At 39.0% G+C, this 26,402-nt stretch overlaps 2 protein-coding genes across 4 annotated transcripts in view; one reads left to right on the top strand and one right to left on the bottom strand.

The window, feature by feature from the left end:
* Nucleotides 1-8,678: 8,678 nt before the first annotated feature.
* LOC134655142 (ceramide-1-phosphate transfer protein) lies at nucleotides 8,679-17,855 on the bottom strand. The gene is made up of 4 exons (XM_063510596.1): nucleotides 17,672-17,855; nucleotides 17,390-17,601; nucleotides 11,592-11,767; nucleotides 8,679-8,859 (listed from the first exon to the last, which is right to left on the bottom strand). Exons 1-4 carry the CDS (start codon nucleotides 17,788-17,790, stop codon nucleotides 8,731-8,733), a joined length of 636 nt encoding a protein of 211 aa, XP_063366666.1. The 5' UTR covers nucleotides 17,791-17,855; the 3' UTR covers nucleotides 8,679-8,730.
* A 250-nt stretch (nucleotides 17,856-18,105) lies between these two features.
* Nucleotides 18,106-26,402, top strand: part of LOC134655381 (optineurin) — a 34,615-nt gene continuing 26,318 nt past the window's right edge. For all 3 annotated transcript variants that reach the window (XM_063510836.1, XM_063510835.1, XM_063510838.1), the window contains exons 1-2: nucleotides 18,106-18,223; nucleotides 18,545-18,762. In XM_063510836.1, the coding sequence (XP_063366906.1) occupies nucleotides 18,559-18,762 (204 nt within the window). In that variant the 5' untranslated portion in view covers nucleotides 18,106-18,223; nucleotides 18,545-18,558. The remainder of the gene's footprint in view (nucleotides 18,224-18,544; nucleotides 18,763-26,402) is intronic.

Below are 26,402 nucleotides of genomic sequence, written 5' to 3'. Positions count from 1 at the left end.
TAATAATATAATTATGTAATAATTACTGTATGTTCGTTGTGTTGTTGACTTTGTTTGTAATTTTTATTTATTGGATTACCAATACGTTTATGTCCGTTTTTTTAAGGCATCGAATAAATTACAGATTTTAATTCGTATGATAGTTTTCTTTATTCCATTTACCTCAAACCCTATCCAGGACTTCCATGTTTGGACTACTTAAACACCGAAAGTCTACAGCAGCGGTCAGCAACCTTTTATAGCTCCTCTACACGATGGGCCAGCGCCGGCTACTCCAAGGGACGCAGCCATACGGCAGAATGAGATAGCAATATCAGTTGCTCCCTCTAACGCATAAATGTGTCCCTTGGGGTGGCCGGCGCTGGCCCATCGTGTAGAGGAGCCATTAGCAGCCAAGGGTCACATAGTTGTCACATGTTGACGCGGGCCGCAGTTTGTAATATTTATGACTTTATCAGACATTGTCGTTTGCCAATATTACATACAAAATAGCCAGGGAGGCTCGCGGGCCGCAAGTGACAGGTTCACGGGCCGCAGGTTGCCGACCGCTGGTCTACAGGATGGAGTTATGTGTTTAATCTGTCAGCTCCCACGGCTCATATATGAGCCAGAACGCTTATGGTGACGTCATATCGGGGGATTTGACAGGTTAAGGGAGCAAGCATTATTTGTATCTCGTTCCACCGTATGGTTGCGTCCTGCAACCCGCCGAGGATGGTCCGACTTTTATTTGGGGCTTAAAAATGGGCTTCTTAACCACCTATGTATATCAGGCGGTCTAACACGAGTTGCGTTCTCGCGCGCGAATCCATACATCTGGCGGGACTTCAAGTATGGAGTCGCGCGCGAGAACGCAACTCATGCTAGACCGTCAGATAGGGATAACACGGCGCTTAAAAGAAACTTCTTAAGTTGGCAAAATATATATTTCATGATTAGCTAATAGGTACATCCACACAAAGCCGTATCATAGAAAAATAGCAACAATACATGTTTACGCACACGATAACGTTTATCGACATATCGCATCCCTTTCTAAAGTGTCATTCAATAGAACTTGCTAACTATGTAAACAAACCGCCATACTTACTTAAATTGTCACTGAATGTCAATTTACTAGTAACTTTTGTTTACATAGTTAGCAAGTTCTATTGAATGACACTTTACGCGCGTCCGCTAGCAGGCGCGGAGCGGGTTAGCGAAAAATAGTATGAGCGTTGCTAACTGGCGCGGACGCGTGCGACGGGTTTTACACCATGGCACCCGCATGCGTGCGCCCGCTCCGTGCACCCGCGTCAGCTAGCGGACGACCTAATGAGCACAAGTTAAAGACGGAATCACGCATAGGATGGCCGTGCTTTATCGCATGTCGTGTTACTGGGGCCCGTTTCTCAAAAGCTTGTAACTTGTAATACAAGCGAATGTCACTTTTTGTTAGAAAGGGACTTCCACATGTATTACAAGTTACAAGCTTTTGAGAAACGGGCCAGTTTAACAGAAGCTGTCAAAAAGTGACATCCGCTTGTATTACCAATTACAAGTAACAAGCTTTTGTGAAACGGGCCCGGTCGATAAATGCTACCTTGTCAGTTATGTTACGAGTATTAACCAAATAGAGCCCTTTTGAAAGGAGATGTTTTATACATTTTGTTTAGGGCATACGTACTCAGATTCTTATAGTTTTAAATCAATGTTTCACTTCTATGCAAAAAGTTAAAAAATACTTATGTTGGTAGAGAAAAATTGGACATAGAAATAAAAAAAGTAATTTTATAAAACATAGGAAGGCAAATCCAAACAAGCAACATTGAAGTGACTTATGAAACTGGGTTTTAACCCTTTGACCGCCAAAGACGTCAACTGACGCGCGCGGGTACAACCCAATAGCAATCTTCGTGCGTTCCGACAAGGTTCACGATGACGCGCCGCACGTGATAGGCGTGTCGTTGAAAGGGTTAACTAATGTTGCCAGTTTAATCTTTCAAAAATTGTGACTTTGACTGTGATACGGGCTGTAAGATTGAGAGCATGTTAACAAAATCATTTTAGAATTAATTAAAATCAATTGAAACGTTTTACATGTCATCCTTCACTTTGTAAACCTTATTGCAAATACATAAGGTCTACAATAAGAATGGTGCTGTTAAAGTAATGATGCCAAGCACGAACAATTGCATACTTATTTTTATTATCGAGGTATTGGGCCTTTGAGTGCCGCATCGACCAAGCATTGATCTATTGTGACGGCCCTTTAAAGTTCATTAATGCCCGTCCCTTTGCATCCAGAAAATTACAAATTCTTTGGGCTGTAATGTTGCACCTCATAGGGTTGCATGCAGGGCCGGATCTAGGATAGAGCGAGTGGAGCGGCCGCTCTAGGCGCCGGATGGCAAGGGGCCGCCAAAATGGCAAATGAGAAAAAAAAACGTTTTAAAGACGCGAGTGTGGCTAGGGGGGGTGGAAAATACGCTTGAAAACTTCAACGAAGGGCGCCAAAACCCGATTTCGCTCTACCCTGATCAAGGACTCGGGCCGGCACTGGTTGCATGCAATATGTGCCGCCCTAAGTAGGTACTTCTTTTTGACATTAGTGGTCCACAGGAGGAGATAATTACATATATTGACATTGACAACCATTTGAGCTCGCACAGTGGCGTTGATCGCCGACATCATCGGGACAGCAATTAATTTATGGCGATAGGAAGGAATACATAATTATTCGTGCATAGCGTCCTTAGTGCCTGACAACTTAGGATTTGACGGTTTATTTATATAATTAAGATTCTTAAAATTATACGACTAAACACAGATAACGTACGTATAAGTAATATACTTACGAAAATACAAAGTATACGTGGGCCTTTACCATGATGTCCAATTTGCGATTCTGTTTAGGTCCTAAACTGAATTGCTAAAAGACGGAGCTATATAAGTCGTATAGCTCTGCCCTATAGCGATTCAGTTTAGGTCCTAACCAGAATCGCAATAAGGACATCATGGTAAGGCCCCTGAAATGGCAAGTTGATACGTTAATAGTCCAACAAAGAAATATGTTCACTCTAGAGTAATGCCTTTGGAATGCTGTTGATAGGCCTAAACTTAACGTTATAATCCTCGATTATTAAATTATAATAACTAATACATTTTTAAATTTAATTTGGTATTTATAGCTTCATTTGACTTTAAGGTTCAAAGCACACATGATCCTAAATGTCCACCGTCAAAATAAAAAAATCGTTATACGCTTCTCTATCGCTCTTGCATATTCGAGCAATAGAGAGGCAGATAAAGAAAATTCGTTTTTCGCAGTAGGGTAGGGGGGTTTTTTACCGGTGTTGCCGGCTTCACTACATATTATAAAACAAAATCGCTTCCCGCTGTCTGTCTGTATGTATGCTTAGATCTTTAAAACTACGCAACGGAATTTGATGCGGTTTTTTAAATAGATAGAGTGATTCAAGAGGAAGGTTTATGTATACTTTGTTAACCCGTGCGAAGCCGGGGCGGGTCGCTAGTAGACTTATAAAATTGTAACTTGTAGCTTAATAAAATGGGGCCCGGGCCTTAAGCAATAGTATCCATGGGACGAATTCATAGCACAGAGTTGATGCATTATAGTCTCTTAACTTAATTATTTAATACTTAGCGTTACAAAGCAACTTTACTTTGGCAATTACAAAATATATTATATTTATTATAATTTAACTAAAGTAGTTATTAACTAGCTCATGATTTCATTGATTCGCTTTCGCAATAATTTTAATGCTTAGCAGGAATATTATTATGACATTTTTACAAACATTTTTTTTCTTCAACTATAGTTCGTTTTTTTTAGCATTAGAAAGAACTTGAAAGAAGGTAAGCGATTTTGACATGTCTTTTAATTGAAAAACACTTTAAAAAAATCAATAACTATTACTTATGAAAGCAGAAGACTATAAAAGATCGTACCTATTAGATTCATAATTGTTACATATTTACCGTAACTTATTTTTAAAATGTGTTTTTCAATTAAAAGACACATCAAGATTGTTTACCTTATTTCTAATGCTAAAAAAAATGAAATATAGAACACTACTAAAAATAGTATTCAGTAATTTTAACATAGCAAGCAAAACAAATACGCAATTTCAAAAATCATATCCATATCAGGCCCATGGGCCTTAAAAAATCTTTAAGGCCCATGAGCTCTTTCATTTGTTTTTTTTTTAGAATTTTACGTACAAACTTTACAATGACTGTAATATACAATAACAAGTGCTTTTGCTTGCATAACAATATATAAAATAGCTGTTTATTCCAAGCGAGTGTTCTAGTATTAGTCAAAGGTGTACAAAATCTACTGTTCACGTCATTGTGAGCAATAGTTACAAATTGAGCTTTAACATTTACGTCTTTTTTTACTTTTAAAGTTACAATCAAAACTTTTAAGGACAGGAAATCAATGATTGTATAACATGTCTCAGGGCTCATTTAGACGGTGCGAGAACTCGCATGCAAGTTTCATTACATTGCGTCATTTGATCGGTCGGCTGAATTGTTGTAACATCAATGGTCCGCAATGTAACTAAAATCGTATACGAGTTCGTCTAAATCAGCCCTTTTTAGAAAAAAAACGTGGGTTCGCTTTTGACAGCTGAAGATGGTGATGTTTTGTGTTTAACTGTATCCTCAAACGTCAACTTTTGACAGCGAGAGTTACCGCATAATAGTCTGTGCGGAAATAGAAGAGTCATAGAATACATTGGTTCCCATATATTCCACGACTCTTCTCTTTCCGCACAGACTCTCAGCGTCATCTACGAGCTATCAAATCCTCAACATGACTTTGTCTTAAAGCCCCAGTACACAATGGGCCATCGCCGGCCACTCCAAGGGACGCATTTATGCGTTAGAGGGAGCAAGTGATATTGTTATCTCATTCTACCGCATGGCTGCGTCCCTTGGAGTGGCCGGCGATGGTCCATTGTGTATTGGGGCCTTTACACTTTACACATCTTATACAATCTTTCAATCTTTGAGTTAATAAAGGACCGACCACACGAAACGTGCTACAGCGTCAACGAGTGTAATATTTCGCGATATCGATGTACTACGTTTTTAGCTGTAGTGTGATCCTTTATGTTAGACATGTTTTATTATTATTAATTATATGGCCGGTAACCACAAAACGGTTAGTTCATTTGACATTTGTAAAAAAACAATAAGTTTATTTACATTCAAATTCATACATTTTTATAAAGGATATATTAAATCGATTTCTACGAGATCAAAATTATAAATGTAAACATAATTTGAGTTCTCGTTGCAAAATTCGCTACTGAACGATTAAGTAAGAAAAACTTTAAAAATAAGTACCTACTTATACATAATGTTACGTCATTATTATTTCAAAATAAACATAGCGACTTGATGCAACGACGAATGGCTAATATTCGTTGTTAATTACAAAATCAATTTAAATCGCACTTTATAAATAAAATAATGTACTTTGTGTATAGAGAAAACTTCGGATTTTACGACATATTAACTGATTGTTACAAGATACATATAATAGTAGGTAATGTAAAAGTGTATGACATACGCTACACACATTCTGATAATATTTAATGATACAAAATATAAACAATGACGCAGATATGAAGATATCATATCTTACTGAATCGGAATCCCTAATATAAAATGACTTACGTCAGCCAGAGTCATATAAGTAAAGTCTGACATTTATTAAAAGGCAATAGGGCGATTATTACACTGATGCGGTTTTCGGCAGTAGCACCAGTGTGATAACACCTTTATTTGTTCATAGCTGACTGTTCAAACTGCCGGCGAGTACAGGTCGCTTTACAAGAGCTGGCACGAATGGAATGAACGAGTGAATGAAAACATGTATGTGTGTATCACATTTAATCAATAAAATGGTGGCTCTGGCTGTATACTCATACAACGAAAGTTTCGTTCAATCCATTCATGCCAGCTTTCGTGAATTTTAGGGTTCCGTAGCCAAATGGCAAAAAACGGAACCCTTATGGATTCGTCATGTCTGTCTGTCTGTCTGTCCGTCTGTCTGTCCATCTGTCTGTCCGTCCGTATGTCACAGCCACTTTTTTCCGAAACTATAAGAACTATACTGTTGAAACTTGGTAAGTAGATGTATTCTGTGAACCGCATTAAGATTTTCACACAAAATTAGAAAAAAAAACAATAAATTTTGGGGGTTCCCCATACTTAGAACTGAAACTCAAATTTTTTTTTTTCATCAAACCCATACGTGTGGGGTATCTATGGATAGGTCTTCAAAAATGATATTGAGGTTTCTAATATCATTTTTTTCTAAACTGAATAGTTTGCGCGAGAGACACTTCCAAAGTGTGAAAATGTGTGTCCCCCCCCCTGTAACTTCTAAAATAAGAGAATGATAAAACTAAAAAAAAATATATGATGTACATTACCATGCAAACTTCCACCGAAAATTGGTTTGAACGAGATCTAGTAAGTAGTTTTTTTTTATACGTCATAAATCCCCTAAATACGGAACCCTTTATGGGCGAGTCCGACTCGCACTTGGCCGCTTTTTGTACTTCAACTCGTCTAGTCAGAAAACCTATTAGCAGCAAATATGTATCCAGGGATGCTAAGCTAATCGTTTTACTGACTAGATATGTCACCGTAAAATTGTAAACACTCGTCAGATTATAATCTCGCTTGTTAAATTATAAACTGACGGTAGGGAGATTTTAAACTAACCTAACCTACGTTAGATTGTAAACTAACGGGTTCACAATCTTACGGTGATCATCGGTATCAGATACACAAAAATTTACTCATTCATCGCTACCGATGCCCACAAGGACCATGCCTGATGAGGCATGCAGCAGTGTATGCAGTATATGAAGACCGCCTATTATACAAATCCTATATAAAAATCTGTAAATTTTACATTTTTTAAGTATCTGGTCAAACTTCCTCCAGTTTAAAACTCTAGCTGACGCAAGCTGGTACGTATGGTTTATGGTACGTACTTAAAAGGTGTCTGGCGAAAAATACGTAACAAAATACTGCATATTGCATTGGCAGATTAAGCTATCTATTATGTAGGCTCGTATTTTCAAAAGACAGATAATAAATATATGTAACTAGTAAGACTCTAAAATTACTATTTGTTTTGAGTTAAACATGCGGAAATAGAGCGATATTCGGTTCAAGTTCAATATTTTTGTATCGCATAATTATTTAATATTGAATCATTTTAATTTAGGGTCGGATTAAGCTAACTCTGCACAGCGCTTTGCAGTGGTGGAGTGTGGGGTTGCCATTATAAAAGTCACATTTTCATTTTGACTTTCCCGCTTTATCACAATTTTAATTTTTAATCTAATTTTTTGATTGTAACATTCCCTACAATAAAATGTAAAAAATATGGGCGTAAAGCTTTGGATTCCTCCGAAAACGGTGCCGTCATATGACGGCCGTTATATAGCGGCAGCAAAAGACGGCCGTCTTTACGGTGGCGACATGTGGAAAGTACCACGGCGTCATAACACACCGTCATCCACCAAGGTCAAAGCGGCAAATTTGAAAAATGTAGGCGCGATGGGATAACGTCCCATAGAAAATTTGAATTTCGCGCCTTTTCCTACTGACAAGATTTGCTTGATCATCTATAATTTACTTGGAGGATGAAATATCATCAGAAGAGGAAAATAATCGTAGTACGGAATCATTTATTCAAATCTCGTGTCATTTATTCAAAATGGCGTCACCGCTATCTAATAAAACGTTCACGAAACTATCGACAAGGTCATGACGGCCGTCATCTTACGTAAAGCTTTGGATTCCTCCGAAAACGGTGCCGTCATATTACGGCCGCTATATAGCGTTGACTGACGTCACTAGAACGTTGTCTATGTAAACAAGATGGCGCGGTTTCCTAGACGGCGTTACGTTACGTTGATTGCCAACGTAACGTAAGATGACGGCCGTCATGACGGTGTCGATAGTTTCGTGAACGTTTTATTAGATAGCGGTGACGCCATTTTGGAATAAATGACACGAGATTTGAATAAGTGATTCCGTACTACGATTATTTTCCTCTTCTGATGATATTTCATCCTCCAAGTAAATTATAGATGATCAAGCAAATCTTGTCAGTAGGAAAAGGCGCGAAATTCAAATTTTCTATGGGACGTTATCCCATCGCGCCTACATTTTTCAAATTTGCCGCTTTGATCTTGGTGGATGACGGTGTGTTATGACGCCGTGGTACTTTCCACATGTCGCCACCGTAAAGACGGCCGTCTTTTGCTGCCGCTATATGACGGCCGTCATATGACGGCACCGTTTTCGGAGGAATCCAAAGCTTTACGTTGACAATCAACGTAACGTAACGCCGTCTAGGAAACCGCGCCATCTTGTTTACATAGACAGCGTTCTAGTGACGTCAGTCAACGCTATATAGCGGCCGTAATATGACGGCACCGTTTTCGGAAGAATCCAAAGCTTAAGCTGTAAACTTATGTGTGACTACATAAGTAAATCAAATCCGTGCAGAGTTAGACTTTTTTAGTTTTATCCTTACATATTTCATGTTACTTTGATTATCTGAAGTTTGAAATACAAACCAGAAACTGTAAATGTTAGTTATTAATACTTATAAAATCATAATTCTGAACGTAACCTAATTATCACTTTTTCATCTGGCAATGTCTCGAATATTTTCACCTGGCAACATTAAGGTAGGCCGTGGAAGTCAAAGTCTGTGTAGAGCTGTTGCACGCGGTCGTACACTTCGTCGCAAGACGCGAGGGTCTGTGGTAGGATGGCTAGCGCCTCTGTGAGGCTGTCTTCTGACCCAAAGATCTGTGGCAAGAAATAAAGAGTCATTTACACGAAACATAAATAATTAAAGCGTCAAATTTAAGAGTTATGTGAGTTTTCCTTTGCCGCGACATCTATTGTCAACTAGCAGAACTGATAATGTCCGCTACTTGACGTTAGATGTCGACTACGAAATAACTCGCGCTTTTGTAAGAAAACTGATGTATGGAGTTACCACTCTGTCCTTTACATTTCTCTATGATCCAAATAGAGCCGCTTTAAAGTTTCTGATAGTCTTGACTGATATTACCTAATTTACATTCAGATTCACCCAGTGTACAGTCAAGTGTAAAATATGGATGTAGACAACTTACTCATAAATATGTCCCATGAAACACAATTCACTGACATAAGAGCTATCGGCATAGTTTTGAGATGATTTGTGCACACATATTTTTACACTTGACTGTTCAGTTGCGGCTCCTTTAACACATTCACTACCAGACAAAAAACGGCGCACTACCCCAGAAACCGGTCATCTATAGCTGCGTAAAAACAACCCGCCCAGCGGGTTGTCCGGCATCTGAGCAAAGTTTACGAGCGCCCACCAGGTGGGTTCCTGGTAGTGAATAATTATGTTAATAGGGTATTTGACTGTATTTAAAATAAATATTTTACACCATGCATGAAATAAAATAAAGCTCCAGACGATTAATAGAGAAACGTAGACAGCAGTTATTTTTAGACACATTTTCTATTTTAAGACCAGTATAAAACTATAAAGAGTAGGTAATTTGATTGTGACGTCACATGCTAGTGTTTCATATATTTTCCATAGTAGCAAAATCGTTTCATTGACAGTTCTAAAAAAGAAACTGATTTGACTAGTAGGAAAATACCCTATTGGCATTAAGTTTCTATGTCGCTGGATTCGTCAATCTATGCGTCCAAAGTTAAAACGGCCGTTTTTGTTTTGAGTTTATAGATTGACGAATCCAGCAACATAGAAACTAGTTTGATGTATTCAAAAGGTACTTTAATACAAGATACAGTACGTAGCGGCCCCCTTTTTTAAATATATTTCGTTAAATTTAAATAATCACGATTATTTAGCAGTGGCGCTAGTATGTGCACGTTGATGGGCTGGCTCTTAACTTTACCGTGTCCGATAATCAGAAGCACTTATGTATTTACTATACAATTTACTGCCATATCTCTTATCAGCCAGTATTAACTCTTATCAGCATGAGAGATCGGCATACATGCGATATTTTATTGGTAAATATTTTAATTTCTCTTCTGTCACGATTTTTTTGTTTACTGCTACTTTTGTTTTTTGCTTAAGTAAAGGACGGTACTACTAACATACAAAAATTATCGCTAATATTTAGATCACGCGGCCGCGGTAGGCCTAAGAAGCGCTGGCTGGACGTCGTGGTGACGGAAATGGAAGAGTACAATCTCACACCTGAGGATGCCGACGACCGGGCGAAGTGGAGAAGACAGCAGGAAAGCGGACCCTGGCGCTAGGCCGGGAAAACGCTAGGTTGAAGAAGATTTAAAATTTAAAGGTGTATTCTGGTAACTGCAATTCACTTTCGAATGTTGGGTAATTCCAAAAATCGTCTATAATTTCGGAGTCCACAATCGGAATTCCTCGAAAATCACCCAGATCAGATGGCAGTAGGTTCCGTAAAAACTAGTGCCTGGTCTAATCTTTGGTATTAGGTTTCTAAAACGGAACCCGGGCTTCTTAAGAATAATGAGTAGGACCCATTGCCCATAAGTCGTCATAAGTCATAAAACGCATAAAAGATAAAAAGTTACTTTATGTCTAAGCTAAGTACAATTACTATTTCTAAGCTTGCTATTTTTATCTATGTCTTCTATGTATTCCAAGGTTGACCAGATTCCTCGATAATATAGCGTAAAGTTTGCATACGCATTGCATTTAAAAATAGACCCTATCTCATTATAATAAGGTTTTTAAACTGTAACACGGTGTCTTCATTAATACGATAAAATGTTGGTCACGATTTCAATTTCCGTATTATTGAATGTTGTTAGATGCACTTTATTTTACGGTACGTATACCTACCTAGACAAGTTCACACTTAGGTGCTTTCTTATTTAATCGTTGATTTTTATTTATTACTGTAAGCATGCCTAAAGTAGTAGTAATGTATTACGGATTGAACTCGGAAAGCGTTAAGTTGTAGGTTCGCAATACTATAGGAGGAGTTCCCAAACTGAGGGCCTACCGCGAACCACGTTCGACGTGTTACCTCCCTGTCACACTTACGTACGAATTTACAAGTGCGACAGAGAGGCAACACTTCGAACGTGGTTCGCGGTAGGCGCTCTGAACGCCGCAGCGCCCTGGGGCGCCGTGGACAGTGGAGAGGGGCGCCGTGGGCGGTCCACCACACCATGTTGCCTATCTATTTCAAATGGCCTAGCTAGATTAGGGCGCCGCCGCCGTAATTTTGAACTTGCAAGTGCGCCGCGGACTGGAAAAGATTGGGAACCCCTGTCTCTCTCTCTCTCTTTAGCCCTTTTCTACCCTTCGGGTGTAGGTCTCCTTGATTTTACGCCACTTGTCACGGTTCTGTGCAACCTGGAGCCACTTCTTCCCCACAGTCCTTTTGATGTCGTCGTCCCAACGCATTTTGGGTCTACTTTGAGGACGCTCTTCCCCCCATTCGCCACTCGTCTACCCCTGGTCTCGGGAACCCCTGATCTACAGGTATGTGTTTAAAAATATGTTAGTTTACCTTCTTAAGTAAGTCGGGCCGGTTGGGCAACGCGTGCATCGCCAGTGTGGCCGCTTTCCGGATATACCACGGATGGAACTCGGCTAACGTTGAGTTGTATGCGTTCTGGCATTCTGTACATGTGTTGACTGTGTCGTCCGACTCGCTTAGCTTTTTGAGGAACAGTCTTATAAAGTCTGAAACAAAGCGGAGATAATAGAATATTTATTTAGCTTACAAAAACAATAGGTTGCGATATAGAATACGTCATCGTTTTCCCCTACGTCATTGTCATGTTAGGTATCTTAAATCCAACAAGAGCATGTTTAAACCAAAGCATATACCAAACAAATGGGTCAATCAACTATTTCTTGTTGTTATTCTGTCTCATCAGCGAGGAGACAATAATAGCATAGATTGTTAGAAGAACTGATTCTACTAACACGTCTTATAACTGCCATAAAATGCAAGTTTGGTTCATTTAAATACGAAAAACCTAGAGCTTTAAGAGTGACTCAGGCATAGACTAGGAATCCTCTAGACTGAGTTTAGAGCAATTATTTCATGAAACCGATGCTGCCAAAAATACGGGGGTGCTGGGGGACGAGGTGAGCGAATCGATTGACTCGAAGATGGAGTAAAACTACCGTATAAGTGGCAGAGGGGGTAGCGTTACTATGCTCAGTCTAGAGGATGTCTTGTCTGTGGACTCAGGAGACCGTAACCATAGCAACGTGTGACAAGAAAAAGTTGATTAACCCAAATAAAAGAGTGGCACATTTTTTGCCATGATTCTCTGCTTAAAAATCGTAGTTGTCAATTATCTCGTTACATTAGTCTTTAGTTCAGTTTGAATGTTATTTATGTTTTGATGACTAAGACGTCTTTCAGTATAGTTTCATCTAATTTTATTCACTGAAAATACAAACAGTCTGACGGGGTTTTTTAGCGGTAACAATTTAGAAAAACTCCTGGCAAAGTTTCAAAACATCCCACAAAAGAGAAATTAGCTTGATAGGTATATGTGTTGATGGAATATTGAGTCATTTGTTTCCTATAGACTTGACCCAATTTAATAATATGGGTAAATTAATCTCAGTAGCTATTGACACAATTAAGGTAAAGGGCTCCTGTTTCGGCAGGTTAAGGCTCTTGAGAGTTTGTATATTACTAAGCAATTTTTTAAAATATTACTAAGCATATCAATACCTTGAAAGCTTTTGAGTAAGTTATATTAGTTCTTTGTTAATAATTTAATGTATAAACTATAGGGTTTTAGTTGAAACTTTTTTTTATATGAATTTTTTCGTGAACCTCTTATTTGGCTCCCATTTCGTGATACAAATTTAGCTCAGCTCCTAAGTTCGTGTCCCCTGTTTCGGAATAAAGCTTTCTTAGAGTAATTGGTGATAATTTGCTGATAATAATTTTAAATATTTAACGGTCTTAACTACTTACGTGTAATTGTAAGGTCAAATTAATAATAATATTTTAAAAAAATGTTAAATTGAGAGCTATAAAGTTTTTTATACTCGTCGTCTTGTGGTTGAATTAAGACTTCGTAAACCATATGGGTACTTTAATACTTGATTAAAAGCCGAACTATATAAAAAAAAATAAAAAAAAATATAGAAAAAAAAAATATAAAAAACAATTAACTATCTTATACGTTAAATATAAACATACTTACACAAAAATATATCAAATAAATTGAATTATAAATAAATTTGTGCTAGTAGTTAATATCAGATTATACGTGGAATATACCTTAAAAATTTAAACTCGGGTCACATTCAAACTCGTTTTATGAGAATTCTAGTGAAAAAAACATATACCGAATTTAGTTCATACGAAACTTCATGAAATACATTAATTATTTTCTAATTTATTTATTTAATTATCTTCGTTGTTCTATTTAAAAACAAGCACTCAAAATGTATCTAGAAAATCCTTGATTCGTTAGTGGCACGAAATAGGAGACACACGAAAAATAAAATGACCGCTATTTCGTGAGTCGATTTATTGCAATTTTAAGGTATTTCTATGCATATATTAAATTTTTTTTCTTATCAAATCAATTACTAAGGAACCCACAGAAACACTCCCAAAAACTTTTATTCGAATGGGTTTAGCTTTTCCTTCCTATAAGCTTAACAAGTGAGAGCGCGCACCTTACGCCTACAAAAAGTGCACGCATACAACACAGCTGTTCGCGGCCGTCTGACGGTTTCGACCGTCGTATTACTCTCAGTTTAATCACTAAAATATTGGTTATTATTTTATTGAAGAGATTAAATAATACAGATTTTTTTGATATGTATAATTTAAATAAAAAATACTTGAATTCCTTATTATTTGCGCCAGAAACAAAACTAACGAAATAACGTACTAACACGAACTTGGGGCCCTTTACCTTAGTTGACTCAAAACTAATGACTTTGAAATTAATCAAACTTTTGAGACAAACTACATTTAATAATAAAAAGCGGCCAAGTGCGAGTCGGACTCGCCCATGAAGGGTTCCGTATTTAGGCGATTTATGACGTATAAAAGAAAAACTACTTACTAGATCTCGTTCAAACCAATTTTCGGTGGAAGTTTACATGGTAATGTACATCATATATTTTTTTTAGTTTTATCATTCTCTTATTTTAGAAGTTACAGGGGGGGGGGACACACATTTTACCACTTTGGAAGTGTCTCTCGCGCAAACTATTCAGTTTAGAAAAAAATGATATTAGAAACCTCAATATCATTTTTGAAGACCTATCCATAGATACCCCACACGTATGGGTTTGATGAAAAAAAAAAATTTGAGTTTCAGTTCGAAGTATGGGGAACCCCAAAAATTTATTGTTTTTTTTCTATTTTTGTGTGAAAATCTTAATGCGGTTCACAGAATACATCTACTTACCAAGTTTCAACAGTATAGTTCTTATAGTTTCGGAGAAAAGTGGCTGTGACATACGGACGGACAGACGGACAGACGGACAGACGGACAGACGGACAGACAGACAGACATGACGAATCTATAAGGGTTCCGTTTTTTGCCATTTGGCTACGGAACCCTAAAAAAGTAGGTGACATTTATTCCTTACTAGCGACCCGCCCCGGCTTCGCACGGGTTAACAAATTATACATAAACCTTCCTCTTGAATTACTCTATCTATTAAAAAAACCAAAACTGCATCAAAATCCGTTGCGTAGTTTTAAAGATCTAAGCGTATACATACAGACAGACAGCGGGAAGCGACTTTGTTCTATATTATGTAATGAAACATGAAACTTACGCATAAATTACTTCACAAGGCCATTAGGTTAGTTGTTTATGACATTATGACTGTGTCTGGGAAGCTGGTGGTCCTAGATTGAAATCCCTACTAATATTGTAAATGCGAAATTAAGTGTCTGTCTGTTACGTCTGAACCGATTTAGATAAAATTTGGTAAGGCGATATTATTATATACATGACATACGACAGTTTTTAGGGGGATTTTAAATAAGTACGTACATAGTTTATTTTCAAGAAGGCATATTACAATGAGCTTATGAACGTCAAATAAAGTTACGCCGGCTCTAACCCTACACTTCTGCCCGAGAAGATTAAAATTCCTCCTAATTTGCATCATCAATAAAACAAAAGCCATTTAAATTGAAAATAATTTTCATTTTCGTAGGCCCATCATCATTGACGTATAATATCTAGGGACGGGCTAATGGGGCACTAAAAATCGTACTAGTTCAGCGGTGCTACTCACAAATTCCAGCCAATCGTGCAGTCTAACGCAACTAGTTGCGACCAATAGCGCGCGTAATGCGAACTCGTCAACCAATCGCGCGCGTGATGCGAACTCATCAACCAATCGCGTTGTGGCGATTTCACACCGCTGTACTGGCCCCTGTCATGCCGCATTATTATTGCCCGTAAAGCCAGTCCCTAGATATCTATGTCAATGCCCATCATATACCTACCTTACCGACAGACTAGGAAGGCCCTTATTTTACGATTTTCAGAAATTAAAGGCTTCGTCACACAGTCGCGTTTTTTGGGCGGGGCGCGCCGCTTTTACATATAAAACGCTCACGCCCCACTCACGCCGCGCCCGGAAAACGCGCCTGTGTGACGAAGCCTTAAATGCATATCCTCTAATTAGGTTTCTGTTACCCCAAAACCCTGAAAATAAATTTCAGATCATTCCTGTATTTGTAACCCATGCAGACTTTCATGCAACTGTCCTGATATCATCATCATATCAGCCCTTTATCTCCCATTGCTGAGCATAGGCCTCTCTTGTAGTACGTCACTTGTTCCGATCCTGAGCTAATCTCATCCAGAAGTGACCCGCAATCTTCTGGATGTTGTCTACCCAACGAGCCAACTGTCCCGATATAATGTATGATAAGTAATGTTTTTTATTTCTCTTTTTATTGTTTTAGTACTAGGTACTGTCTCCTTTGGAACTACAAAAGGATTTTTATCCTTTGAGTGCAATGAAAATGGAGATTCACTCCGTTGTCAGATGACCCTATTGCATTCCACAAGCACATTACACATTGTGGCGACCACTTATCACATTCATAGAGTACACGGTGGTACATTGTCATTTCTATCGTGTGGGTTCAATAACCATGAACATGTTAATGACCACCATAGACTAGGAATCCTCTAGACTGAGTTTAGAGCAATTATTTCATGAAACCGATGCTGCCAAAAATACGGGGGTGCGGGGGGGACGAGGTGAGCGAATCCCGTGCCGTGATTGGTCCGTTCAAAGACACGGACCAATCACGGCACGGAATTGACTCGAAGATGGAGTAAAACTACCGTATAAGTGGCAGAGGGGGTCAGGGATCGGATACCGGTATTTTTTGTATGGGAACGGAAACGGTATTTTTTCGTTCTTTGCTAATTACTTCCTTTCTAATTGGGCAATCTAATAATACGAAGTCGTAACCTAAAAACACAACTGAGTCCTACATTTCGAGTATAAAATAATTCGAAAAATATGGTTATTTCTATGTTTTTGCAAAAAACCGGTTCCGATCCCTGGAGGGGGTAGCGTTACTATGCTCAGTCTAGAGGATTCCTAGTCTATGATGACCACACTCACACACAGACACACCTAACTGCTGGATTTGTTTATTGACTAGGTACAATATATTCTTTATGAAAGTTTATTATTATTTATTTCAATTTTATTGCATAAAATATATAGAAGATGGCGGACTTAATACTAAATGGCATCCTCTACCAGTCAACCATAGGGCCAAACAGAGACACATAATTGTGACCCAGTTGAAATAAAATTTTATATTTTCATACTAGCCTTGTACTTTTGGCTCTTTTTGCGGTCTTTGTATCTTTTTTCCCCATGTGAATATTGTATGCTATGTGTGATAATAATAAATATTTTTTATTCAATATTTACAAATGTTTTTTGTAAACAATCACAACATACAGATAATAATATTCTGGTATACTAATGATTTAATGTCATAGTTATTCAATAATAGACCTTATTCCACAGTGTGAGAGCTCCTCATTCTTATCAAACGAGGAAAATATAGTAAATGTTATTTCATGGCCAAAATGATCAGTTATCTAAGATTATTACTCCAATTCAACATGCTTCAATACCACCTAAGTGTTATCTTGCAAATTAATTATTTCCGAAACCTCGTATCTCATTAAACAATGACAATGCAATATAAGTTTTAGTGCATTTTAATAGAGTCTATATTTGTAAGACCAAATAGTGTAAAATTACTTTCTGAAAGTTATTACATCTAGAAACATATAACATAGAAAAAGTACTGACCTAGACCTCTGTGGAGCCTCAGCATCGTCCTAGAACCAGAGACGAACCCGCTTTTCTCGTGTAAATTTGTTTCCTTCTCGTACTTCATCATTTTCTTAAAAGAATCATAGTACACTGCGTCTTCACCATCCTTATGTTTATCCATCACCTTAATTTTGCTTTTTACGTCGCTGCTCACAAATGAGAACACCGACCCGATGAGATTTAAGAACCTAGACAATTATACTCATTAATATTTTATAAGTAAACGAACAACGTTTCATAATAAAGAAATTCGCTTACTTGACTAGTTCATTGTATCCATCAATATACGCTTCCACGACAACATCGTCGTCTTCTTTCAGGCTTCGTTGGAAGCTTTGGTGTACGTAGTGCAAATCCAAAGTGTTCTCGTTGGACATTTCTTTTAAAAATATACAAAAATGTAATTGTTTGTACTTAATACGAACCAGCTGCTTGAGTTTCCTTTCAAGTTATTCAACTCTGACTGATTAGACGAGTCTGACTGACAGTCCAGTTAGCTGTCAAACTCAGTGTTGTCACCATAAAAAAATGCAGGCGTCAATAATCGAATTTTTTTAATCGATTATTCCGATTTTTTATCTCTCCCATGCACTTCATGAATGGGAAACTTGTTTGTTTGCATTTTTTTTACCACTCTGTGGCTTTCTCACGGCACGTCATTCTCGGAATTTCTGCTCCGCCGAATTCATATATGTTGAGTTTCTGTGTATTTTGCGGCGTTAATATAAATATTCTAGTGCATTTCAAACCAGATTGGAAGAAAGTGTCTACAGGTAGTCACACTCCGCATTTACTTACCTAAAACCACCGGTAAGTCTAGACATTCATCAATAACTAAATAAAAAATGTCAAGTGGGTAAGCGTTTCGCAATTTATTTTTAGGCTTATAAAAATATTCTTGTACTAGAATTTTAATAATAACCTCATAACTCTCTTCATTGGTGTCTTAGGTGTTCAATAACGCCTCGTTATTGTTAATTTGATACGCCGGTTTGTAGTAAATGTGTCGCAATTCTTTCAAAGTTTGTTTATCCTAACGAAATTGAGCGATTATTCATCGTCAATCATTATCTACGGCATTGAATTTATCGTATATGTGCTACATACACATAATAGCTTATAAATTTGCAGTTAAATGTGTGAAAATGGCCTTGAATCCTGAGACAATTGAGGAAGACTCCTTTATTATCCTGGGTACTTCCCCGGGCACTAGTTTGGACATAAAGTGCAACGGCAACGGCGTAGTGAGCGATGGGCCTCTGAACAAGTCTCAGATCGAGGATGCCATGAAGGACCTGTCTACTGAGGCCAGCATGGCATTTAAGGCCACATTCAAGCTCGGTGATTGTGTAAGTATTTTTACTAGTTTTAAAAGTGAAAGTTATTTTGCTGGTTTGATTTGGGTATGTAGTAAGATCATTTACGAAAATAATTTTGCATACAATCAGTTTTTATTGTAGTTTGTTGGCACTGACAATCCAACCTCTAGACTGAGCTTAGGCCAATTCTTTCATGAAACCGATGTTGCCAAAAATACAGGGGTGCAGGGGGACGAGGTGAGCGAATCCCGTGCCGTGACTGGTCCGTTCAAAGACACGGACCAATCACGGCACGGGATTGACTCGAAGATGGAGTAACACTACCGTATGTGTGGCAGAGGGGGTAGCACGACTGCTATGTCTAGAGGTTGGATGTTAGTTGGTAATGTTTTAAACCTTGAAATTTTATTGATAGTATATTACAGTACTGGACATAACCTTTGATGCTCATTTTGCATTTTTTTAGTAGTAAAGTTCTAATTTGGTACTTGATATACAGTGTGTGGCCTATAACGCGGGCGGAAAATTAAAACGTAGATTCTACTCCTCAAACAATAAAACTTTTGTTCAACAACTTTTTGAAATAATGTAGTCTTAAAATTGTCCCTTTTCAAACAAACTGAATAATATTTTCAATGTACTTTAAATTCCGTCTAATTGACATTGCCCGTCAGTCTTGTCACCGTACAGGCATAATCAATTTCGTAATACATTGTGTGTTTGATTAAATTTTAAAGTGTTTTAAAATACAAACCACAAGTTATTTTTAAAAGTTGCTGAACAAACATTGTCTAGTTTGAGGAGTAGAATCTACGTTTTGATTTTTCACCCGCGTTATAGGCCACACACTGTAGAAGCACATAATTTTATGTGTTTACATATTACATGCATTATCCATAATGTTTGCATAACACCAATATTTGTTTACATAATTTCTTTGCTTATAAGCCAATCACAACAATCTTGAACTTAATATTGACTGACTGATATATTGTAGGTATACTGTCATTCATTGTGGAGCAAGTAATATATAATGCAATGAATAAATAAGTTCTCTTAAAAAGGTCTCCAACTTTTTTCAATAGAAATTTCATTATTTTGACCAATCAATGTAAGGAATTGATCTAGTTAAGTTTCATTCTTAGTTAGGTGCAAGAAAAATTAAAAGTACGAAAAATTTAATGTTAAACTTAATTAAGTAATATTCTGTATCAGACAGGTATTCTTCGATCGAGTGAGAAAGTAGTTGATTCACCTTTTTTCAACCATTAGCTAATCAACACCATCAGCTTTTGTCTGTGTTAATGGGATTATTTTATGGGATTATTTTACTTCGATATTTTAAAATTATGTGGACTGTATTCGAACAAATTACGAGATGAGAAACGAGACGATATAACACGAAACTTAGGACAGGCTAGGTCAATTGTTGAAAGCACTCACCTTGCTGAGCTGTAGATGATGGCGCAGCTCTCGGTGTGGGCTGGCACAGGCTCCTCAGACCCTCGGCTCGTCCAGACTTACCTCGAACCCGAGTTACCTAGACCAGCGTGGACACCGAAATAGAGCAGGAGCAGTGCTTCTTCAACTGACCTAGCCTGTCCTAAGTTTCGTGTTATATCGTCTCGTTTCTCATCTCGTAATTTGTTCGAATACAGTCCACATAATTTTAAAATATCGAAGTAAAATAATCCCATTAACATTTTTGGTCCTTCGAGCCGGATAATTTGTAAGGTGACCGTGGTTATTTTCGCTTTAAAAACCAATTTTTGTGAATAAATTGTTCATTGTAAAATCATAAAAACATTGGAGGGTAAGATTGAAATACTTGGCTTGGGCGTTTTTCCGTTAGTTAAACTCTTTGGTGAAACAAGCGAGCGTTTAGTTCAGACTAAAATTTTGTGTCGAAGTAGTTTCGTTTCTGAACGCAACCTTTATTTTATCTGTCATTGTTGACAACTTCAGTCAAAATATAACCTAAGGCTATTGCTATTAGTGATATCGAATCAAACTGTTTTGTTGTTGTTTTAGTGAATTAACTTACATATTTTTACAAAGTAAACATGACTGAATCTTACGACAAAAACCGTGTAGGTCGGGATTATGCGTTTGTGCGGATGGAGTATATAAAGAGTTCCGATTTGCAAGGCTATTGTTTACAAGATGTAATTAAACTTGAAAGTGAATTTCATGCCTTTCAAATTGAATTGCTTTCTGCGATTTCGACTGGTGATAGGTCAAGTGAATTAGAAATATCAAAACAGTTCGAACAAATAGTAAAATCCGTAAAAATACGTTTAGCGGAAATAAAGCCTGATGTGGTAAATAAAAGTGACAGTTGCAGTTCAAGTTCAAGTGTTAAATTACCTAAAATTAATATAGTTCCGTTCGATTCGAAAATTGAAAACTGGGTATCGTTCATCCAGATCTTTGACTCGCTGATTCACAGCAAAAATATCCCGGCAGTAGAAAAGTTGCACTATTTGTTGTCGAGTGTGACCGGGCATGCTTTTGACTTAATTAAAAATTACCCATTATGTGATGAAAATTATTTAATGGCCTATAACACACTAAAATTACATTTTGAAAAGAAAAGGATAATTGCCGGCATATTTTATGAGAAATTATTGAACTGTGAGGCAGCGAAGACAAAGTCTGCATCAGAATTAGTGAGAGTATGTCGAACTTTCAAGGAGAACTTGGAAATCTTATCGAAATATAAATTACCAGACAAGAACTTCATGTTGTTCCATACTCTGTGGTCAAAACTAGATTTTAGCAGTAGAGAAGCCTTTGAGCTACAGCTTCAATCAGGGACGGAGATCCCTAGTTATGAGGAATTAATATCATTTGTTGAAAAGCGGAGCCAGGCACTAGAGAATAGTGTTGGTAAGTCGTTAACATTGTCCAGTAAACCAGTGTATAGTAAGCCAGTGTCGAATAAGGCTAAGCCTGCTCTCCTTGTGCCGCCAGTGAGTAACGTGAGCAATTGTGCCATGTGTTCCGCACCGGGACACAAATTAGATACCTGTACTAAATTCTTGGAACTGTGTCCACTGGAAAGGTTCGCTCAGGTTAAGGAGAGGAGACTTTGCATACTTTGTTGTAAGCCATCCCATTCAGTTAAAAATTGTAAATCCTCTGTGACTTGTGGTATCTGTAAGCACAGACACCATACATTATTGCATTTCGACAAGGATAAGGAGTTGGATCCAACAACTCAGTTGACCCAAGTGGCATTGGCTGTGCATAATGCAAATGCACCAAGTTTGTTCTCGACAGCTATCGTGCTGATAAAAAATAAATTTAATAAATTTGTACCAATTCGAATGCTGATGGATAATGCTTCCGCTTGTAACTTTGTAACAATGAAGTGCGCTCAAAAACTTGGAATACCAATTAGAAACAATTCACCAACGGTGAACGGTGTTGGTCTGTCGTCGACTGACACTTTTGGAATTGTCGATTGTGAGATAGTTCCTTCGAATGGGGACTCCTCATGCAAATTTTCGTTTGAAGCGTTCGTGCTTCCCAAGATCTGCCATGATATGCCACCAGAACCACTGAATGTGTCTTCTTGGGGGCATCTGAAGGATTTAGATCTTGCTGATCCGTCTTTTCACAAATCTGGACCAATAGACATGTTGGTTAGCGTCAACCTTTTCGCTGCTGCACTACAATCTGGCGTTGTCAAGGGCAACGCAGATGAGCCCATAGCTGTCCGCACTGTTTTCGGCTGGTTGGTGATGGGTGAGTGCCCTATAAACGTTAACACTTCTCGTTCTCGCTGTCATAATGGTTCAGAAGGTGGTACGGAGAGGTGCTTTCTCGTGTCGAGTCTTTCATTAGACAACAATATTAAGCGCTTTTGGGAATTGGAAAGTGTCGATCCTCCCAAAAATATCGTTTTGTCGAAATCAGAATTGTCGTGTGAAAACCAAATGGAAACTTCATATTGTCGCAATCCCGAGGGTAGGATGGTAGTACCATTAACTTATGTCGACCCTCAGGATAAACCAAGGTTTTCAAATTCTCGTGAGATAGCTCTCAAGCGTCTCTTAAATTTAGAGAGGAAATTCAAATTGAATCCTCAGTTTCGGACAGCTTATGTCAATTTTATGGACGACTACTCCAGTTGTGGTCACATGGTGGAAGTTGATCCTCCCTTGTCGTCTGAGGGTCAGTTTTATTACATACCCCACCACGGAATTTTGCGCCCTGACTCCTCAACGACTCCTCTTCGTTGTGTTTTTGACGCCAGCGCAAAAGATTCTTCAGGGAAGTCTTTGAACGATACACTGCTGCCCGGCCCTAAATTGCAAAATAACATATTTGACTTGTTGGCTCGTTTTCGATGGCACGCAGTAGTGTTCACCGGTGACATCAAACAAATGTACCGGCAGTTCCTTGTCGATTTGCAGGACTGCGACTATCAGCGCATTTTGTGGCGTCCGTCACCTGATGACCCTGTGAAAGATTATCGCTTGGTCACAGTGACCTATGGTGTGTCCTGTGCTCCGTATCAGGCGCTCTGGTGCATATCGAAATTAGCAAAGGAATTTTCGCCTCGCGCTCCTCAAGGTGCTGCAGTGTTGGCTAGGGATGCGTATGTCGATGACGTTGTTTCAGGTGCAGACTCTGTTGAGGATGCGTTAGGGTTACGACAACAATTGGTGGAGATATTATCGTCTGCTCAGCTTCATCTGCGCAAATGGACTTCTAATAGCCCTGAATTTTTAGAAAGCTTGCCTGGTTCAGAGCTTTATTCAGATCAACTTCATAATTTCGAAAGCGTCCATGATCTATCGTTAAAAATTCTCGGTTTGTCGTGGCTTCCTAAGGAAGATACTTTCACATTCAAGACCTCCTTGAATGATTGTCGCTGTACGAAGCGATCGATCCTTTCGGACATCGCTCGTATCTTTGATCCTCTGGGTCTATTGTCGCCTGTCGTATTTTTCGCAAAATATCTAATACAACTTTTATGGGTCTCTGGTGTCGATTGGGACGCAGAGGTTCCTATCGCTATCGCTCATGAATGGCGTAAATTCAAATCGCAACTGGCGGAAATGAGCTCGTTGTCCATTCCCCGTAGAATGGTTACATCTTTCGTATCGTTACAGCTTCACGGGTACTGTGACGCCTCGGAGAAGGGTTACTGTGCTGTCATTTATTGTCGTGTCGTTCAAAATGACGGATCCGTTGTCGTGCGTCTGTGTTGCGCTAAAACGAAGGTGGCCCCACTTCGTAAATGTTCCATCCCGAGATGTGAGCTGTTAGCGGCTGTCTTGTTGTCGGATTTGGTTGTGTCGTTTACAGAAGCTCTAAAAGATTTTCACACTTTTGATGATATCCACGCTTGGTCAGATTCTACTGTCGCGCTGACTTGGATTCGTTCGTGTCCATCAAAGTGGAAAACTTTTGTGGCTAATAGGGTTGCGCACATACAAGAAAATATTCCCCCTGAAAATTGGCACCACGTTCCTGGTTCGGATAATCCAGCGGATTGCGGCTCCCGCGGTTTGTTACCTGCTGATTTAATCCAGAATACGCTATGGTGGGCGGGGCCTACTTGGCTGTCTAATCCTCATGAATCTTGGCCGCAATCTGAGATCTTTGCTGATCAAGCCGCTTCGAACGAGCAAAAAATCTACAGTTTGTTCACAGCCTCTAATATATCGTTGGTTGATGACATATTGAGCCGATTCTCGTCTTTGCAACGCATATTGCGTATTTTCGCTTATTGTTTTCGGTTCATGCATAACTTGCAAAAGTCATCGTCGAAAATTACAAATTCGAATCTGTCGCCTGAAGAAATTACCAAGGTTCTTCATTTTCTCGTGAAACATGTCCAGGAGCGAGCCTTCGCTTCAGAATTGCGGTGTTTGTTGACAGATAAGTCCACCCACTCCCTATCGAAACCCATGCGGAAATTGGCGCCGTTTGTGGATGAGCGTGGAATGCTAAGGGTGGGCGGTCGCCTTTCTAAAGGGGACCTGTCGTTCGATGTGAAACATCCACTGTTATTGCCTCGTGATCATAGGTTGACTACGCTGATCATTGAGGATTACCATCACCGGTTTATGCACCCTGGATTGCAAACGTTGCAAAATTTGATAGCCCAAGAATTCTGGATTCTCTCGGCAAGAAGGGCTATAAATTCGGTTATTTCATCTTGTATGAAATGTTTTCGTGCTCGGCCTAAAGTGGCATCTCCTCCAATAATGGGCAATTTACCCTCGTTTCGAATCAACCAAATCAAACCATTTTCGTCAGCGGCAGTAGACTACGCTGGTCCCTTTGACACAAGCTTGGCCCGGGGCCGTGGTCTACGCACTTTCAAATCGTATATTTGCGTTTTTGTATGCACTGCCACCAAAGCAGTACATCTTGAGCTGGCTTCAGAGCTCACGACAGAAGCTTATCTCGCAGCTCTTCGCCGTTTCATTTCGCGCCGCGGGCGGTGCTCTAGGCTGATCTCAGATCAGGGTCGAAACTTTATTGGCGCATCCAATGTGCTCCAAGACTTCATGGCTAAAGCTTCACGGGCAGAACAAATAGATTTCGTGTTTAACCCACCCGGCAGCCCACATTTCTCGGGGTTAGCCGAGGCTGGTGTAAAGTCGGTAAAGACACATCTCGCTCGCGTCGTGGGCTCTCAGCGCCTTACTTTCGAAGAGTTTTACACGGTTTTGACCCAGATTGAGGCGATGCTAAACTCACGGCCTTTGTCCCCTGTCAGCTCAGACCCCAACGACCTGTCAGTTTTGACCCCCGGACATTTCCTTACGTTGGAACCGCTCACCATATTGCCTGAAAGCAACATGGTCGATGCGAAAATAGGTCCACTTCAAAGATGGAAATTGTTACAAAAGATCCATCAGGATTTCTGGCGCAAGTGGCACCTCGAATATCTGCACACATTGCAGCAGCGCCACAAGTGGTTCGATAGCCAGAAAAACATTGTCGTCGGGACGCTCGTGCTCATTGTCAATGAGCAATGTAGCCCCATGAAGTGGAAAGTTGGCCGGGTGGTACAACTCCATCCAGGGAGTGACGGGATCTGTCGAGTTGTCACAGTTCGCACAGAATCGGGCGAACTTAAACGTCCAATAGTTAAATTGTGTCCCTTACCTTTGCAAAACTAAAGTGTTCATTCACTATCGTATAGTAATAAGTATTCTATTTATTGTAGACTTAGATTAAAGTAAAAAAAAAAATAGTAATAGGAAAATAAACCCTAAGCCACAGCGATTCTATCTCATCCTTAATTGACACTTACTGTAAAACTGTATAAACTTGTGGAAAATACGTTGTATTTTGGTGAGCGGAAAATGTTAAGGATTCTAGCTTTAAAATAATTTTGCCTGGCAACATTATCGTTCAACCTTAAAAAAAAAAAAAAACTACTTCCTTCTTCCCTTTCGTATCGCGAACAAGTAATGTCGGGTGCATCTTGCTGCGCTAATTGTTTCGTGGAATATTGTCGTGTCGGTTCATCTAAAAGGCTGAATTTCGTCTGCAAATTGTGTGTAATCATTGTGGAAGGCTGATCAGTTGAAGAAGCACTGCTCCTGCTCTATTTCGGTGTCCACGCTGGTCTAGGTAACTCGGGTTCGAGGTAAGTCTGGACGAGCCGAGGGTCTGAGGAGCCTGTGCCAGCCCACACC

Source organism: Cydia amplana, chromosome 16 (assembly GCF_948474715.1).
Source record: "Cydia amplana chromosome 16, ilCydAmpl1.1, whole genome shotgun sequence".
NCBI classification, from domain to species: Eukaryota; Metazoa; Arthropoda; class Insecta; order Lepidoptera; family Tortricidae; genus Cydia; species Cydia amplana.
This window is presented reverse-complemented; position numbering and strand designations above follow the sequence as displayed.